At 39.7% G+C, this 18,031-nt stretch overlaps 1 protein-coding gene across 1 annotated transcript; it reads left to right on the top strand.

Moving 5' to 3' along the window:
• Window positions 1–13,385: 13,385 nt before the first annotated feature.
• Window positions 13,386–17,560, top strand: IFNG (interferon gamma). Its single transcript, XM_055566303.1, has 4 exons — window positions 13,386–13,532; window positions 14,657–14,725; window positions 14,822–15,004; window positions 17,399–17,560. The coding sequence occupies exons 1-4, from the start codon at window positions 13,419–13,421 to the stop codon at window positions 17,531–17,533; spliced, it is 501 nt and encodes a 166-aa protein (XP_055422278.1). The 5' UTR covers window positions 13,386–13,418; the 3' UTR covers window positions 17,534–17,560.
• The last annotated feature ends 471 nt before the right edge of the window (window positions 17,561–18,031 follow it).

Here is an 18,031-nt window from a genome sequence, read left to right as displayed (position 1 = left end):
TGCATTCCAGTCCCCTATAACTGTGAACTTCCAGATGTTCAAGGTAGTTTTAGAAAAGGCAGAGGAACCAGAGATCAAATTGCCAACATCTGCTGGATCATGGAAAAAGCAAGAGAGTTCCAGAAAAACATCTATTTCTGCTTTATTGACTATGCCAAAGCCTTTGACTGTGTGGATCACAATAAACTGTGGAAAACTCTGAAAGAGATGGGAATAGCAGACCACCTGACCTGCCTCTTGAGAAACCTATATGCAGATCAGGAAGCAACAGTTAGAGCTGGACATGGAACAACAGACTGGTTCCAAATAGGAAAAGGAGTATGTCAGGGCTGTATATTGTCACCCTGCTTATTTAACTTATATGCAGAGTACATCATGAGAAACGTTGGGCTGGAAGAAGCACAAGCTGGAATCAAGATTTCTGGGAGAAATCTCAATAACCTCAGATATGCAGATGACACCACCCTTATGTCAGAAAGTGAAGAGCAACTAAAAAGCCTCTTGATGAAAGTGAAAGAGGAGAGTGAAAAAGTTGGCTTAAAGCTGACCATTCAGAAAATGAAGATCATGGCATCTGGTCCCACAACTTCATGGGAAATAGATGGGGAAACAGTGTCAGACTTTATTTACTGGGGCTCCAAAATCACTGCAGATGGTGACTGCAGCCATAAAATTAAAAGATTCTTACTCCTTGGAAGGAAAGTTATGACCAACCTAGACAGCATATTGAAAAGCAGAGACATTACTTTGCCAACAAAGATCCATCTAGTCAAGGCTATGGTTTTTCCAGTGGTCATGGATGGATGTGAGAGTTGGACTATAAAGAAAGCTGAGCACAGAATTGATGCTTTTGAACTGTGGTGTTGGAGAAGACTCTTGAGAGTCCCTTGGACTGCAAGGAGATCCAACCAGTCCATCCTAAAGGAGATCAGTCCTGGGTGTTCATTGGAAGGACTGATGTTGAAGCTGAAACTCCAATACTTTGGCCACCTCATGTGAAGAGTTGACTCATTGAAAAAGACCCTGATGCTAGGAGGGATTGGGGGCAGGAGGAAAAGGGGAGACAGAGGATGAAATGGCCAGATGGGATCACCGACTCCATGGACATGAGTCTGAGTGAACTCCGGGAATTGGTGATGGACAGGGAGGCCTGGAGTGCTGTGATTCATGGGGTCGCAAAGAGTCGGACACGACTGAGTGACTGAACTGAACTGAACTGAACTAAATGAGTACATCTATCATTCAAAGAATAGTTTTTTTTTAAAATGATTTTACTTGTATCAAAGTAATACATGTAAAGGTATTATTGCTTTAACATTTTATATGTTCTTGAAAAGCCTCATGTTCTGCAAAATTTCAAACTAAAAATAACAGGACCTATGGGGACAATTAGGTTTGGGACCATCCATTTGACTGCTATTGAACTTTGTAATCAGAATATCAACAAGTAAAACAACAAAACAATAAAAATTCTGATCAAACTACAAGCATTGTTAAATCTCTAGGGAAGTTTCCCTCTACCATCACAGTGAACCAATTCATTGCAGCCTTACAACTTGGGCTGCAGCTTCCTCCTTTGAGATGCAGTACATTTTCCTTTGATGGAGAATGTTTGCATCCCAATTAGAAATGCTATCTGGGATGCAGCCATTTTTCTTAACCCACTGTTTTTTAACTGAAGGGAAAATCCTTTCAGCTTCTTCATCTGTACTTGCTGCTTCCCAGATAGTGAAAAGTACAGCACTATGTGCATTAAAGTAAAACACTTCTGTAACCTTTGACTTTTTATCTAAGGTCTTCATGTATTGCTAAGGCTTTCTTTCAGTGGTGACAAAACTTGTACTGAATTGCCTTGATTGTGCTTGATTAACATGCTGGGAGAAATCCAGTATGAACCAAAATGAATTCTGAATTATATCAACATCATTTTCCTATTTGTCATTTGGGTATGAGGCAATCATGTAAAAAGAAAACAAATGTTACGGTAGAACAAACTACAAAAAAAGCAATCAATACTGTGCAGTAATGGATTAACCTTGTCTGGAGAGAGATGTAGGAGATGCAGGAGATGGGGTCACTATCCTTGGGGTCGGGAAGATCCTTTGGAGTAGGAAACAGCAACCCGCTCCAGTATTCTTGCCTGAAAAAAAAAATTCCATGGACAGAGAAGCCTGGTGGGCTACAATCCACGGGGTGGCAAAGAGTTGGACACCACTGAGTGATTGAGCAGGCACGCAGAGAGATGTGGTCTTCGCTGTCAGCAGCCGGGAGATACCACTGAAGCCTTTGGACTGTTCTGTCTGATAAGAGTATCATTGTTTACTGGGGACCTTGGGGCATGTCAGATTGTTGCTACTACCAGTGTGCCTTGGGCTTTCCTGGTGGCTCAGACAGTAAAGAATCTGCCTGTAATGCAGGAGACCTGGATTGGATCCCTGGGTCATAAAGATCCCCTGGAGAAGGAAATGGCCACCCACTCTGGTATTCTTGCTTGGAGAATTCCATGGACAGGGGAGCCTCGGAGGCTATAGTCCATGGGGTCACAAAGACTCAGACACAACTCCGGCTAACGCTTTCACTTTACACTTTGGGGGTATAGGTATCAGTTTGACCTCTGGAAGGGCTGAAGACTAAGGTCAGTCATGTGATTAGTCAAGCATGTCTATATGACCAAGCCCTAATAAAAACTGCTTCCCTTGTAGCTTACTTGGTAAAGAATTTGCCTGCAATGCAGGAGACCTGGGTTCTATTCCTGACTTTGGAAGATCCCCTGGAGAAGGAAATGGCAACCCACTCTATCTATGGGATTCTCCACTTGCACGGAGAATCCCATAGATAGAGGAGCCTGGCAGGCTACAGTCTATGGGGTCGCAAGAGTTGGACACCACCCAGGTTGACAATACTCCATGCATATTGTCACACATCATTACCGACAGAAGTTTGTACTGTTTATGACCCCACTGGGGGAGGGAAAATGAATGCTCTGCATATGGAATACTCCTGGATCCTGTGTTCATTTGCTGATTTTAATTTGTATTCTTTTGCTGTAATAAACCATAATCGTGGATATAATGCCTTTTCTGAGTTCTGTGATGGTTTTCAGCAAATTATTGAACCTGGAGATGGTCTGGGTAACTTCTGAACTTGAATTTAGGTGTCAGAAATTAGGGTAGTCTTGGGAACTATAAAACTTTGCAAATACAATAAAGCTTATGACACAAAGTCAGTAGCTCTCTCTGATCTGTGCATTTCTATTTCTGAAACACATGTCCAAGATAATCACTTTCAATTCACTTAGCTTTCATTTTTAGCTCAATTTCTATTTAGCTTTAAAGCACTAAAAATTTCTTACCCACTTTAGATAGCATCTATACACTTCCTACTATAGTAAATTATGACTGACTGGCTTTTACCCTATATGCATATACTCGACTACCCCCTCTCCTATCTTCCCATGATAGCTATATTTACCTTTTGTTAAAGTTTATATGATTATGACTAGGTAAATATTGTTCACAATATTTGTTGTACGTTTTTACATTTTTTTCTTGCACAACATTTGTTTTTCCCAAAATTAATATTATAATTGGTGTTTGGTTGGTTTCCTTAGTTTTACACATATCCAGCGCCAAGTCACCATCTCTTCACCTTAAACTCTGATAAAGCTGACATTTTTTTTAATAGTACAGTCAAACACATTTAGTTATTTTTTTTTTTTTCTTGGAGACATCCCTCTAGGACTCTTTAGTTCTTCAGTTCCAACAAGCTGCTGGTTGTCCTGTAGGCCTGCTGCACATCTATCTCTAAGAGCACGATCTTTGTAACACACTTGGAAATCTCTTAGCTTCCTTCCTGTGTTGGATCCTCCATTTCCTGGATCCCAGATCTTCTTCCATGATTTAGTTTTTTATTTTGGTTAAATACTTTCTCAGCTTTCTCAAGTTCCTTTATGAGAAAGTGTACATGGGAAATTAAGCTATGAGATCTTGCATGAATGAAAAATGTCCTCATCTTAACAGTTGATTGATAGTGTGGCTGAGCATAAAATTCAAGTCTGGGCATGATTTTATTCAGATTTATTCAGATATTTGAATATATTTGTTGTAGGAAGGGGGGGACACCTACAGGGCCCCAAGAGCAGGCTGTTGTCTAACACTCAGAAAAGAATTGTCCAAGGAGACACGTGCTGACCAACCAAGAGATTTTACTGAGAAAGGGCACCCGGGTGGAGAGCCGTAGGGTAAGGGAACCCAGGAGAACTGCTCTGCATGATGTTCTTCCTCTTTCTAATCATGTCTCCCTGTACGGCTATTAATCTCTCCCTAAACGAGGCATATACGCTTGCAAACCATACTGCTTCTTGACTCAACCTAATCAGCCCCTGCTGGATCTGCATTAATGGCAGAAGTTGGGGGTATGTCCAACCTATCCCAGGGTATCAGTGGCCCACCCTTCCAGCTGAGCTACATGCTGTTACCCAGCACACCCCCATCTGGTCGTGGTATGGCCTTTTGGGAAAAAGGGGAAAAAAACTTCATGCCTTGGTATCAGCAACAACTGTCTATATTTACCTCCTCGATAATATCTGCAATCCCACCTGAGCCCTTATTTTCTCTCTTGACTAATATTCCCCAAGTGACCTTCCCTATCTTTCTAAAAAGCGACTCCCTGACAGGGGTGTCAGTGGGAAATCTAGGCAACTCACAATGTGCGGTAACCTTCACTGTTGAAACTGATGGGAAAAACCGGGACCTAGAAATTTCGCTAGGGCATTACGATTTAGCCCAAAGTCTGGGAACTAGAGGTTCTGGCAGAACTGACACACTATACCTAACCCCGAACATGAGGCTCTCCTCGGATGCTATTAACCAGTCTCAAAAATCCATGTTCTGTTCTGGACGACCAAAGAACCACATCTGTTCATCCTGGTTTCTAAATCGGGCAGGCAACTCTGACCACTGTTATTCCCTTGTAGGGGTACCCACCCCTGAAAACCTAACCCTGTGGTGGGAGTGTAAACAAAATACTCTCTACCTTGAGTACAAAACCCAGGATGCCTCACAACACTTGAATCCCTTCCTAAATGCCTTACTGCTGCCGGTTTTGCAGCAAGTGGAGTGACAGTCTCCTCCCAGATGCTAAAGGACTGCCCCTGTTCCATTATCCATGTTCCAGTTGCAAGGCAGATGGAAATCCTGTTCCTCCTTGGCAAACCCGTTTTGCTGCCCAGCTTAAACCCAGTTATGGTGTCTATTTCATATGTGCGGATAAAGATTATTTATCCCCACCACCTTTTTGGTCAGGAACTTGCTCCCTAGGGTATGTTACACCCCACATAGATCTGGCCTGGAGTAATATCTCCTTGCCTTTACCAGTATATACCAACCAGAGGATACGTCATGTGGTAATACTTAGCCCTCTTTCCCTGGCATTAGGACTGACCGCTGGTTTGACAGGAGCCATGGGGGGAACTTCTTCACATAAATTTCAGCCACTTTCTACCGACACTGCTGTATCCATAGAAAAAACGGCGAGGACCCTCCAACGCCTACAATCCCAGTTAGACTCCCTAGCGGCAATAGTCCTACAAAATCATGGGGCCCTAGATTTACTGACTGCAGGACAGGGGTGCACTTATCTCTATCTAAAGGAAGAATGCTGTTTTTATTACAACCAGTCTGGGCAGGTCCAAGAAGATATCAAGGGGCTTTTGGAACAGGCCACAAAGATCCGGGATTTGAATTCAACAAGTGTATGGAGTTCTCTTTCTTTCCCTTCTTGGCTCCTACCATTCATGGGTCCAGTGATAACTATCTTATTAGGCCTCCTATTTGGCCCCTGTATACTCCAACTCCTTACAAAGTTTATTTCCAGCAGACTCCAGCAGTTCCAAGCCAAATTGATGTTACTACAAGGGTGGAAGCTGGTTTCAGATGTGGAACACCCCAACTTAGATCGGGTAGAGAGAGACTTCTGCTCTGCTAGGCAGGCCTACGCCCATGCACAGCAGGAAGAAGTTACAGAAGAAAGAGACCTCTGCCCCAATTCCCAAGAAGTATCTTGAGTATGAAGTCTCTCAGGGGGGAGTTGTTAGGGGAAGCACACTGATTGAAACCGCCCACCCTGGCCAGGCACCATAGTAACCATTTGCATGAGTTGTTTTATGACAGGAGATCCTGATAAGGAAAATGGAACTAATAAGCCACCACCAACCGGAAGAGTTCGGGAAAGGTCTAAAGGAGACACCGCGTGTCCGTCCACTTCCCAGAATCCCTCTCGCTAGCATCCATCTTGGCTGAGCAATGCGTGCACCACCAGGAAAGACTCTGAATTAGAATGATTGGCCAAAGACCACCCAGAAACTAATCTCACCATAAAACCCGACATTGCGAGCCATGAGGCAGAGCAGTTCTCCTGGGTTTCCTTACCCTCTGCTCTCCACCCGGGTGCCCTTTCCCAATAAAATCTCTTGCTTGTCAGTACGTGTCTCCTCAGACAATTCTTTTCCAAGTGTTAGACAAGAGCCCGCTCTTGGGGCCCTCTAGGGGTCCCTCCTTCTTACAACATATTGATCTCTAGCTTCAAGAATTGCTATTGAGAAATTTGATAGCATTCTCTTTCCTTATCATTTGAATGTGACCTGTTTTTCTCTCTTGAATTTTGAGAATCTTCTTTGTTTACAAAAGTCTCTGAAATTTAAAAATATACCTTGGGGTCTGTATTTTTAAATTCATTTTGCTAGAAATTCATTGGGTTTTTCATTTTGGAAGCTCACATGTTGCAGCTATGAGAAATTTTCTTAAAGTTCCTTGATAATTTTCTTCCTTTGTTCCTTTGCTGTTTTTGGAGCTCTCATGATTTAGTTGTCGGAGTTTCTGAACTATTTATTTCTTTAGAAGTTTTTGTAATTTTCTTTACATTTCCCAGCTCTTGGTAAATTTGTTTATTCTTGAAGACTTCCGCAACTTTATCTTTCAACCCTTCTACTGATTTTTAAATGTCTGTTGCTATGGTTTTAAGTTCTAAGAGATTCTTTTTCTCTCTATTTTCTTGGTTCATGAATCTTCTCTTAAAAATATTTTTTTTCTTTTGCTTTGTCTTTGTTTCCTCCAAACTTTGTCCTTTCTTTGAATTTTATCTTTTATCCCAAAGTATTTTCTAAAGCATTTTGTGTTCATTCATATTTTCTCGTGTAATAATGTGCTGCAAATTATTGGAATGGGGCTTCCCAGGTGGTTCCCAGTGGTAAAGAATTCACCTGGCAATGCAGGAAATGCTGGAGATGTGAGTTTGATCCCTGGGTTGGGAAGATCCTCTGGAGGAGAATATGATAACCCACTCCAGTATTCTTGCCTAGAAAATCCCTTGGACAGAGGAGTCTAGTGAGCTACAGTCCATGGGGGTTGAAAAAGAGTCAGACATGACTGAACGACTGAGCTGATGCTGCTGCTAAGTCACTTCAGTCGTGTCTGACTCTGTGCGATCCCATAGACAGCAGCCCACCAGGCTCCCCCGTCCCTGGGATTCTCCAGGCAAGAACACTGGAGTGGATTGCCATTTCCTTCTCCAATGTATGAAAGTGAAAAGTGAAAGTGAAGTTGCTCAGTCAACTGAGCACCTCTATATTATTCATGGAAGTTGATTGGATGCACTGATGTGAAACCTGCAGATATGGAAAGCCCACTGAACTATACAATTTTATAAAGTGGACATGAGCATCTGTGGGTTTTGGTATTCACTAAGGTCCTGGAACTAATCACTTGTGATGCTGAGGGATGGCTGTATTTTTGTTTGAATTCCTAAGTCTATTGGAATCTCTATCTCATATAATATTAGTTCTCAGTAATATATTCCTCATAAATCATAGTTGTAGAAACATAGACTGTTAGAAATGGAAAGAAACATAGTTCATTGAACCCAACTCTTCAAATGTTAAGATGTAAAGCATGGGTAAAGGCTTTGCTCAAATTCCCACATCATACCAGTAGTAGATTCTAGGACCAAAAATTGAGACTCCTTCTCAGGCCAAAGGTCTTTCCCCTATATTACTTTATGAATTTTAATTTTTCTCTAATACTAATGTTCTTGGAGGAAGAGTTTTTATATTTTGCTTATTTGTAAGAACTCATCTTAATAAGAGGCATAGTAACAAGTAAACCTTTGCCCTAAGAGGATGAAGAGATAATGAAACACTAATGAATTGGTAGATTTCAGCGCTGAAAAAGATTTGGAGTCTACATCTTAACTTAATAGAAAAGAACGCCAAAGCTAACTTGTGACATCTGCCAAGGCTATAGAGGGAGGGAATGCTATGCATGTCAGATATGTGTTTTTCTCTCTATGCAATAATCAGTCTTCTTCACTTATATGAACCCCCTGGGAAAGATGTACATATATGGAGAATAAAAGGAGAATATGGATACCTACCCAGTAACCAGAACAATGGAATCAACCCTAGCTCCCAATATGGTGACATAGGCTCCTGCCAGCTAGCCTCACTGTTAACTTCTTAAGTTATAGACATGGAGCTTTTGTTTTAGTAGCGAAGTTGTGTCCAATTCTTTTGAGACCCTATCTATGCTTGGAGTTGTGTGTGTTAAGTTGCTTCCGTTGTCCCAACAAAACTGTCCCATTCCTGTGTCAGTCATAGTACTTCGCACTCAGTAGATGCTTTAAAATTCCTTGTGGAATAAAAATATGACCTTCAACACATGACCGTGAATCCCTAGATGAACAGTGTACAATTTCCTTTGACATAAAATTGAACATATTGTAACCTGATGACTGTACTACATAAGTATACATTATACATATAATATACAAGTGTACAGCATACAGTATGCAGAAGTATAATGTTTCTTACATTGTTCGAATCAACTCTCAAAGTCGCCCAGAGGACATGAAAGAAAAAGGGAGATTCAGAAAACTCTGCTCTAACATATGGGATTTTTGAGTCAAATTGCGGGGAAAATCTGACTCCTCGTGGACTTCCATTCTGTAAATCATTTTCTTCCGTAGGCTCAGCTTGCATGATGTCAGGAGTTCCGGGAGTCAAGACAGCGTGGGGGCATGGATCCAATATTGACTCATACTTGGTGGAAGAAATCTACCCCAAAGTCTGGAAGAGATAATTCGGTTGTGAGCACTAGGGATATGACTCTGACCGCAGAGGAAAAAGGGCAACCGAGGTGTAAGTTTTGTCTTACGACTACCTACTCAGTGAGGCCTGAGGATAGTATGAGATACAATCGAAAATCTTGCTGACGCTTAATGCATCGCCATGGCCAGTTTTTAGAAAGAAGACTGCCTGAAGAGAAAAAAGAAAGTTTTCAGTCCCTTCATATTAGTAATTTGGTCACACTTTGGCTCCTGGTGGGTTTGTAAAACTTGTAAAGGATCTCTTGTGAGGTGAATGATCCTTCAGTCACAGTATTGGCTGAAGCAACAAAGTGTGAAACCTCTAGTTTGCATGTGCAACAGAAGGTGTTTCACAGGCAGAAAAGAGAGAGAACCACCTTCTTTGGTAAAGTTGACAAGACAGGAAAAGATCAAAAAATATACCATTGTAGTGACAACATACTAACTAAACGAATCATATGCTGAAAAAAAAAAAAAAAAAAAAAACCCCAAACCATGAAACTCTCACAGGATGAGATTCACTTCCATCCTGTGAGATGGGGGACCAGTCCTGGGATGCTGAACCAGTTACAGAATTTGTGGGAACCAGTGCAAAAGGAAAATGGGAGCCCCTTGTTTAAAACTTATTAAGAATTTCAACAAGGTAACCACAGAGCAATAAACCAAATATGGGCTTCTCTAAGTGTGGGGTCTTGATAGACTGTGCAGGTCTTATGTCCATGAAGTTGGGTCTGCTGGGATGTCTAACCAATAATTTCAAAACTTTTATTTGCAGTTTTACTATTTTTTAAGAATTTTAAGAGTGATTATTTTTGTAAAAATTTTTTATTGGAATATAGTTGATTTATGAAGAGTGACTATAATCTCACAAATTCTGCAGAAAATAATCCCAGAATTTAAAGCCTGATAGAATGTAATTATCTGAATTCACATGTCTAACACGATTATTGGCACATATAGTTGTTTTAATGGCTATTGATTGGGGACAGGTAGATTAAGGAAAAGGTTTTGGTTCTAAATTTAGCTCTGCATTGTCCAGTTGAAGGAATTTAAGCACAGCACTTCAGTTTTTTCCCCTTGGTCTTATTTTATAAATTTAAAAAATGATGGACTAGGCAATAGATAATCTCTATAATTTCCTAATTCTGTGCTGTGCTTGGTCATGACATCAAGAGGTAATTAGAGCTTGAATTTTAGTTTTGTATTTACTAATCCTAAACATCTGGCCATGTTTTAAATATGTCCCTAATGTATGTATACATTTGTCATTGTTTACTTGCTCAGTTGTGTCTGACTCTTTATGACTCCATGGACTGTATCCCATCAGGCTTCTCTGTCCATAGGATTCTCCTGGTAAGAATACTGGACTGGGTTGCCATTCCCTCTTCCAGGGGATCTTCCTGACCCAGGGATCAAACCTGCGTCTGTTATGTCTAACCTGCATTGGCAGGTGGATTCTTTACCACTAGTGCCACTTGGAAAGCTCCATATATGTATATATACATATGTAATTTTGAATAGGAATTGACAATTTACAAACCCCAGATGATGTGTAACTCCCCAAAATGGACCTCACTATTATTAACTGCCTATGCGTAACACCATAAATCAAGGGATGAGTAGAAGAAATTTTTACTTCTTTCCAGAACGTTAGTAATTTTCCTTCCAATAACTTGGAGTTTGGTCACAGGTTTCCTGAATAGTATTGAGTGCATGCAATTGTCTCAAGTCTCCAAAAAGAGTTTCTTGTCACTGAGACACCCTGTAAACATATTATGTAGGCTGTTTTTTTTTTTGTTTTTTTTTGTTTTTTTTTGCTTGAGGGGAGCTACAATAAAGCAACAGGGCAGCAATGTAATTTCCACTCTCCTCATTTACTTTACATGAGGCTTTGGTCCCACAAATACTCTTTGACTTTGTTTTTGGGAAGATAGTTCCTCAAAGGATTTTCTGGCCTTTGTCACAAAAAATAATACATGGAATTTTTCCAGTAAGCCGGGGTTGGCTAAAGAGACATAGCATCATGTTTCCAACATTAATCATGAACCCTCTTTAATTAAACACAAGCTTCCTACAGGTTAGTGCTGATAGCATTGGGGTTAGAACTTAAGGAAAATTGTGCATGTGTGTGCATGGGAATGGAGAAGGCAATGGCACCCCACTCCAGTACTCTTGCCTGGAAAATCCCATGGACGGAGGAGCCTGGTCGGCTGCAGACCGTGGGGTCGCGAAGAGTCGGACACGACCGAGCAACTTCACTTTCACTTTTCCCTTTCATGCATTGGAGAAGGAAATGGCAACCCACTCCAGTGTTCTTGCCTGGAGAATCCCAGGGACGGGAGAGCCTGGCAGGCCGCTGTCTATGGGGTCGCACAGAGTCGGACACGACTGAAGCGACTTAGCAGCAGCAGCAGCAGTGTGTGGGAAGCCCTAAGGAAAATTATCTTGAGGGAAAAGTAGGCCCTGAATTAAGCATTCAAGCTCACTTTTATTCAGTGCTGTCTATGGACAAATCTTCAAGCTACATTGCCTTTAGGAAAGAAAACGGGGCTGTAGAAGTGATGAAACAGTATCTGATTTTAGGGAACTCGGTCCAGTATGGGAGAAGATACATAACTAACTCTAATATGAGATTGAAGGATCAAGACTCTAATAAAAATGTGAACCACTCTCCTAGGCCTATGTAGAGAATATGCAAGATTACTTTTAAGAAGGATAGTTTTGAGAGAACTCATGGAGATAATGATTTTTTAGGCTGGACTTGAATGGCTGGGTACCACTCTGAGAGGCACACATGTGGGAAATCAAGGAACAGCATGAGCAAAGGTTCAGGGTGTGCTTTTTTAGGAATGACTAGTCACCCCACATTCCTCAATTAGGAACAGTTCACTTCTACTGAGTGCTTACTATATGACAGGCAGAAGTCTTAGTACTTCATATCACCTGACAATTTTCAACTGAAGGCTGGAGGAGATATTAATATTAGGCTCACTTTAATGATAAGGAAATCTAGCTATAGAAGAGTTAAAAAGCTTACTCAAGATTATATAGCTAGATAGCCGTGAAGCCAGAATTCAAGCCTGCATTCATAAATGCAATACTGCTGTGTATACACTGCAGGTTGAGACACAAGGTGGGCTGGAACCAATTAGCAGAGGGTCTTCTGTGGCATCCCTAAGTACTGTATTTCATAAATAAATTACTAAGGGAGGAGAAAATATTCCTTTTTTTTTTGTATTTGAAATGAAAAGAAATAAAAAAGTTAAAAAAGAATCCATTATTAGTGATAATTTGGAACAATTGATCATCTAGTGCTTTGCTGTTCAATATGGTAGCCTCCGTCTGCATGTGGCTACTGAGCATTTGAATACGGCCAGTCTAAATTGAGACGTGCCATATGTATAAAATGAACACCGGATTTCTAGAATTTAGTATGACAAAAAAGGATGTATAATATTTTATTATTATTTTTCTGAATTGATACATATTGATACATTTTGGATATATTGTCTTAAGTAAAATGTATTTTAAAATTATTTTTCTCTGTTTCTTTTTACCTTTAGTAATGGAGCTATTAGAGAATTGGCTTGCATTATATTTCTGTTGGGCATTGCTGGTCAGAGCAACATAGAGTTACGGTGGATGTTATACTAACTGTCTTTGATAGAAGGACTTCCTACCACATTGGTTTTCTAACCACATTCTTTCCTTGCTTTCTGGCCATTTGCAAGAAAAATTTTAAGAGGCACCCCCTCTGTAAAGGTTTGAGAGCCCCTAGAATTTCCTTTTTTACTTGGTTCAAACCACAAAAGAATGATCAATGTAATCTCTGGATGAGGAGTCAACATTTTACAAGGGCAAAGGGAGGAGGTGTACAAAAATTTCCAATCCCTGGACAGTGTGAAGTGAAAGTGTTTTCAAAGGATCCCACAAGAATGGCATGGGTGGGCATAATGGGTCTGTCTCCTCGTCAAAAGACCCAAGGAGTTGAAAGGAAACTCTAACTACAACACCAAAATGCCACAAAACCATAGTTATTAATACCAACTAACTAGCATCTCTATCTGTCACCATCTCATCTTAAAAAACTTGTGAAAATACGTAATCTTGATGAGACTTCAATTAGGTATAAATACCAGCACCAAAAGGAGACACAGTACATTCTTCTGATCATCTGCAGATCAGCAATTAGAAAAGAAAGATCAGCTACCTCCTTGGGACCTGATCATAACACAGGAGCTACCGATTTCAACTACTCCGGCCTAACTCTCTCCTAAACAATGAAATACACCAGCTATTTCTTAGCTTTACTGCTCTGCGTGCTTCTGGGTTTTTCTGGTTCTTATGGCCAGGGCCAATTTTTTAGAGAAATAGAAAACTTAAAGGAGTATTTTGTAAGTATGATCTTTTAATGAGACTTTCTTGTGATTGAAATGATTTGATGTTTGATGTTGACTTGGAAATCTATCTATGATGGGCTCTCATCTCTAGTCTTCAGTCATTTTGAGAAGACTAGCTAGAAGTGTTTGTTTGTTTGGTTTTTTTTTTTCTGACTAAACAATCTCTGCTCAGTTTGCTATAGAGATTTAGAAGGGATTCACGAATCCTCCAAAAGATGGGCATAATATATGTATATATCATAGTGTTGATATTTTGTGATAAGAATCCATTCAACTATGATGTTAAGTAGTAAGCATACTGAAAAGACAGCTGAGTCTTAATTTTTGATTTCTCATGTTACTATAATGGTGACAGTCAGAAGTCAAGATCAGCATTAAAAATGGTCATTTGAAATAATTGATCAATTAAAGAAGATGAGGTCCTTAAATATTTGGCTTAAAAACAAAAACACTTATAGGTGTTTTTCTCTAAAAAGTCATTTTAAAATTTTACTATCCCATCTAGATTGTCTGTGAATTACTCTTGGACTCAGTCACTTGCTGAGATTTCTTTTGTAGGAGTTATAATCTAGTTTATATTTTAAAAAGTTTTTTGTCTTGTTTTAGGAATTTCTTAAAAATTTATTTATGGTTAATTAAAATAGCTTGGGCATTTTAAATATTTTATCATATGTCCAAATTTAGCTGTTATAATTATAGCTGGAGCTATCTTTTAAAGGCAATATAATACCTTATAGGAGGACACAGGTAGAGGTTATGAAATGTATACCATAGGGGGGCAGTATTTTATAGTGAGATGATGTTGTTGATTTTTTTTTTTTTTAACTATACCTTTTTCTTACCATAGTAATTTGGGACAGTTGAAGTATCATCAGTCTTGAATGAGTTCATTGTGATGTTATATTAGTAAATAAGAAAGCAAAAATCACATGATAGTCTTTGGCTGTTATCCAACCGGGTAGCTTTTGTGAATATTTTTTGTTAAAACTAAACAGTGTTGAAAAGAAAATCAGTAAATAGTGCCAGCATCCAAGTTCAATAAAACTTCAGGTACATTTTTACAGCAATTTATGGACTAATTTTAAGCCAATTTTTTCTTGTGTTGTTTTATTTTCCAGAATGCAAGTAACCCAGATGTAGCTAAGGGTGGCCCTCTCTTCTCAGAAATTTTGAAGAATTGGAAAGATGTAAGCTGAACATTTCCATTTGGCTGATTTTCCTGTTGCTTTTTTTCTGATGGATAAATTCCACATCAACTTCTCTTTGTGCTCTTTTCTCCCAAGGAAAGTGACAAAAAAATTATTCAGAGCCAAATTGTCTCCTTCTACTTCAAACTCTTCGAAAACCTCAAAGATAACCAGATCATTCAAAGGAGCATGGATATCATCAAGCAAGACATGTTTCAGAAGTTCTTGAATGGCAGCTCTGAGAAACTGGAGGACTTCAAAAAGCTGATTCAAATTCCGGTGAGATGATCTTAATGCTTTCTTTGGTATCATTGCAGAGGCTCTTACAAAGCACTTCATTCCCAGAAAATAGAAATTAGATACCAGGTGTAAAGCTCTGAAGTGAACTTGTGGTCAAAATGCCTCTTTGCTAGTTCTCTTTTGACTTGGGTGACTTTGCAGAGTCAGTTATTGGAGGCACTTAAGTCTGTGATTTTGGGAAAATACTGGCATTATGCCTATCGCACAAAGATGGGTGAATGGACAAATCAGTGAGGAGGAAGCAGAGAAAGAGTTGGGGTGATGGGGACAGAGTACTGAAAACCAGTTCTCCCGCTGCCCCTTGTCTGTGTGTTGGAAATTCTCTTGCTTTGAATAGGTTGCATGTCTTAATGGAAAGAGCAGTGGGAGGGAGAGGGAAGAAGATGTGTGCTCCGCCCAGCTTAGCCACCAAAGAAATGTGTGACTTCAGATGAATCACAGGCCTGGCTGGGGCTGTTTCCTCATCTTAAAAGGAGCCTGTTGAGTTCACTGTAATTTCTACAGTCTCCTTTGCTCTAAAATTCTACAATGCCATGGATAGAAAATGAGAATGAGATAGGAGAAAGGAATAGCCTTTGAGGAGACAAAGGCCCTCCCACTGTCGAACTCTGGTCAATCACTCAGATTGTATAGTCCAAGGAGAGGTGACTGTGTTTGTTTTTAGAAAGCAAATAGGTAGAATTGTCCTATCAATGAATTTTAAAAGTTTTTAGAAGCTGAAAGATCACTTTGAAGCATAAGGACAAGTCACATTTTCCAAAATTTCATCTAAGGGACAACGGTCTCCAGATTTTTTTGGTGGGGGAGAGTTGGCTTTTGTATAAATAGGCTTGGGTGAGAAGAGGAGGGGTCCCATTATGACTTGTGCTTTCAGGATTTGTACCAGCTCTTGCTCTAACCTGGTCTGCCTCTCAACATCTCATATAAGCTCCCAGGAACTGAAATAAGTGATTGCTCTTCAAGATTTCTCTAGGCTCCCATATATTAGATAGTATGAGACTGGCTTGGAAAAATTATATATAATGTTTTCCATGTTCAGCAGATCTCCATTGGTTGCAGGCTAGAGAATGAAAAGGCACTGTTCCTAACCCAGTGCTGCCTCTGGTTGCTGTTCAGTCCTAGAGAAGTCCCTTAGTTTCTTGGTGATGCTTAGAAAACTGGAAAGTTATCACTTGTAAACACACAGCTGGTAGAAATTTTTCTACTCTGTTGTAACTGGGCCTTGAAAACAATAGGTTGGTCCCATCCTTCTGGAAGCTTCAAGCCTCCTTCTTCACAATGTGCAATCTTGAGTGAGTGCTCAACCATTGTCGTCTTTTGCTCAAATGTAAACATATTTAAGGCATGTTTTGCCTTTTTGTCTTGTAACTTAGAATCTCCTAGTCATTCTCAGAAATGTGGCAATGTGGCTGCAGTGTTTCCAGCTTTAGAAAGAAATGTAGTGGCAGAGCAAAGATGAAAGCAAATGGTCCTCATTTTATGAAGCATGAATTCACCTATATTGTCCTACTGGGAAGAGTGAGAAAATAGTTCAATTTGCTGGAATGCAAGGCAGGGTACAGGGAGATTGCTCTCATTTCTAACTTTATTATATAATACCAGTAATTGATTATTACCTTTAAATAAGATCTGTGTTTATTTTTAATCCCATCATGGAAACAATGAGACTGACCTAATTTGGAGGAAATTAAAAATAATGGTTTTCCTCCTTCTAGAACTTGGTGTTTATAAAGTACTGAACCTATACCAATGGTTTTCAAACTTGGGTGGTGCCTAAATCACCTGGTGATGTTGGTAATCACACAATGGCCCAGGCCTAGTCTGATTTCACCCATCTGGGTGTCAGAGTTCTTCATTAGGTCCTCAGGTTACTCTTTTACGCACCAAACATGAGAGCCATTGGCTATAGTAACTCATTTGATGCTCACAGCGAAGACTAAGTACTAAGTGATAGAAGTGACAGAGACCCTAGAGATCATCTAAACACTCTCCTCATACTTAGTGGAGAAAACAGAGATCTGGAGAGCTTCAGTGACTGGTTTAAAGTCAGATGTATTGCACACACAGAATTCACACCCACATTTTTCTGTCACTCTACTTCTGGGGTTTTTTCACTATATAATTTTCAGATCTCTGAAGTGGTAAATTTACGGATATGTGATGTGCTCCATCCTGTTACAGCACAACTATCAATTGAATTGTTATAATTTTAGTCTTTATCACTGAAGAAACCAACATTACATATTAAGGTTCATTACTGCTAGTGAAAATAATTTGTTTTAAAGAATACTTTGATTTTCTTGGGCCTAGACAGCAGAATATCCTAATGACTCATATGCCTGAAATTAATTTTGCTGTTTTCTTTCCCAATAGGTGGATGATCTGCAGACCCAGCGCAAAGCCATAAATGAACTCATCAAAGTGATGAATGACCTGTCGCCAAAATCTAACCTCAGAAAGCGGAAGAGAAGTCAGAATCTCTTTCGAGGCCGGAGAGCATCAATGTAATGGTCCTCCTGCCTGCAATATTTGAATTTTTAAATCTAAATCTATTTATTAATATTTAATATTTTACATTATTTATATGGGGGATATATATTTAGACATCAAAGTATTTATAATAGTAACTTTTATGTCATGAAAATGAGTATCTATTAATATATGTGTTATTTATAATTCCTATATCCTGTGACTATTTCACTTGACCCTTTTTTTTTTCTGAGTAACTAGGCAAGTCTATGGGATTTCAAGGTTTTATCTCAGGGGCCAACTAGGCAGCTAACCTAAGCAAGAATCTGTGGGTTGTGTGCTTATTTCACTTGATGATGTAATGCATGCTGATAAATGAAATGATGCCATCTAGTCACTACTTATCTGAGACTAGATCTGGATTCTGAGCCACTACTTTGATGGCATGTCAGACAGCACTTGAATGTGTCAGGCTATATGACTTGTGCCCTGATAAAAACATAGCATCTCATCTCACCTTATACCTGGTGCTTCAGA

The sequence above is a fragment of the Bubalus kerabau genome, chromosome 1 (assembly GCF_029407905.1).
Source record: "Bubalus kerabau isolate K-KA32 ecotype Philippines breed swamp buffalo chromosome 1, PCC_UOA_SB_1v2, whole genome shotgun sequence".
Lineage (NCBI taxonomy): Eukaryota > Metazoa > Chordata > Mammalia > Artiodactyla > Bovidae > Bubalus > Bubalus kerabau.
The sequence above is the reverse complement of the archived record's forward strand: the minus strand, read 5'-3'. Positions and strand labels throughout refer to the sequence as shown.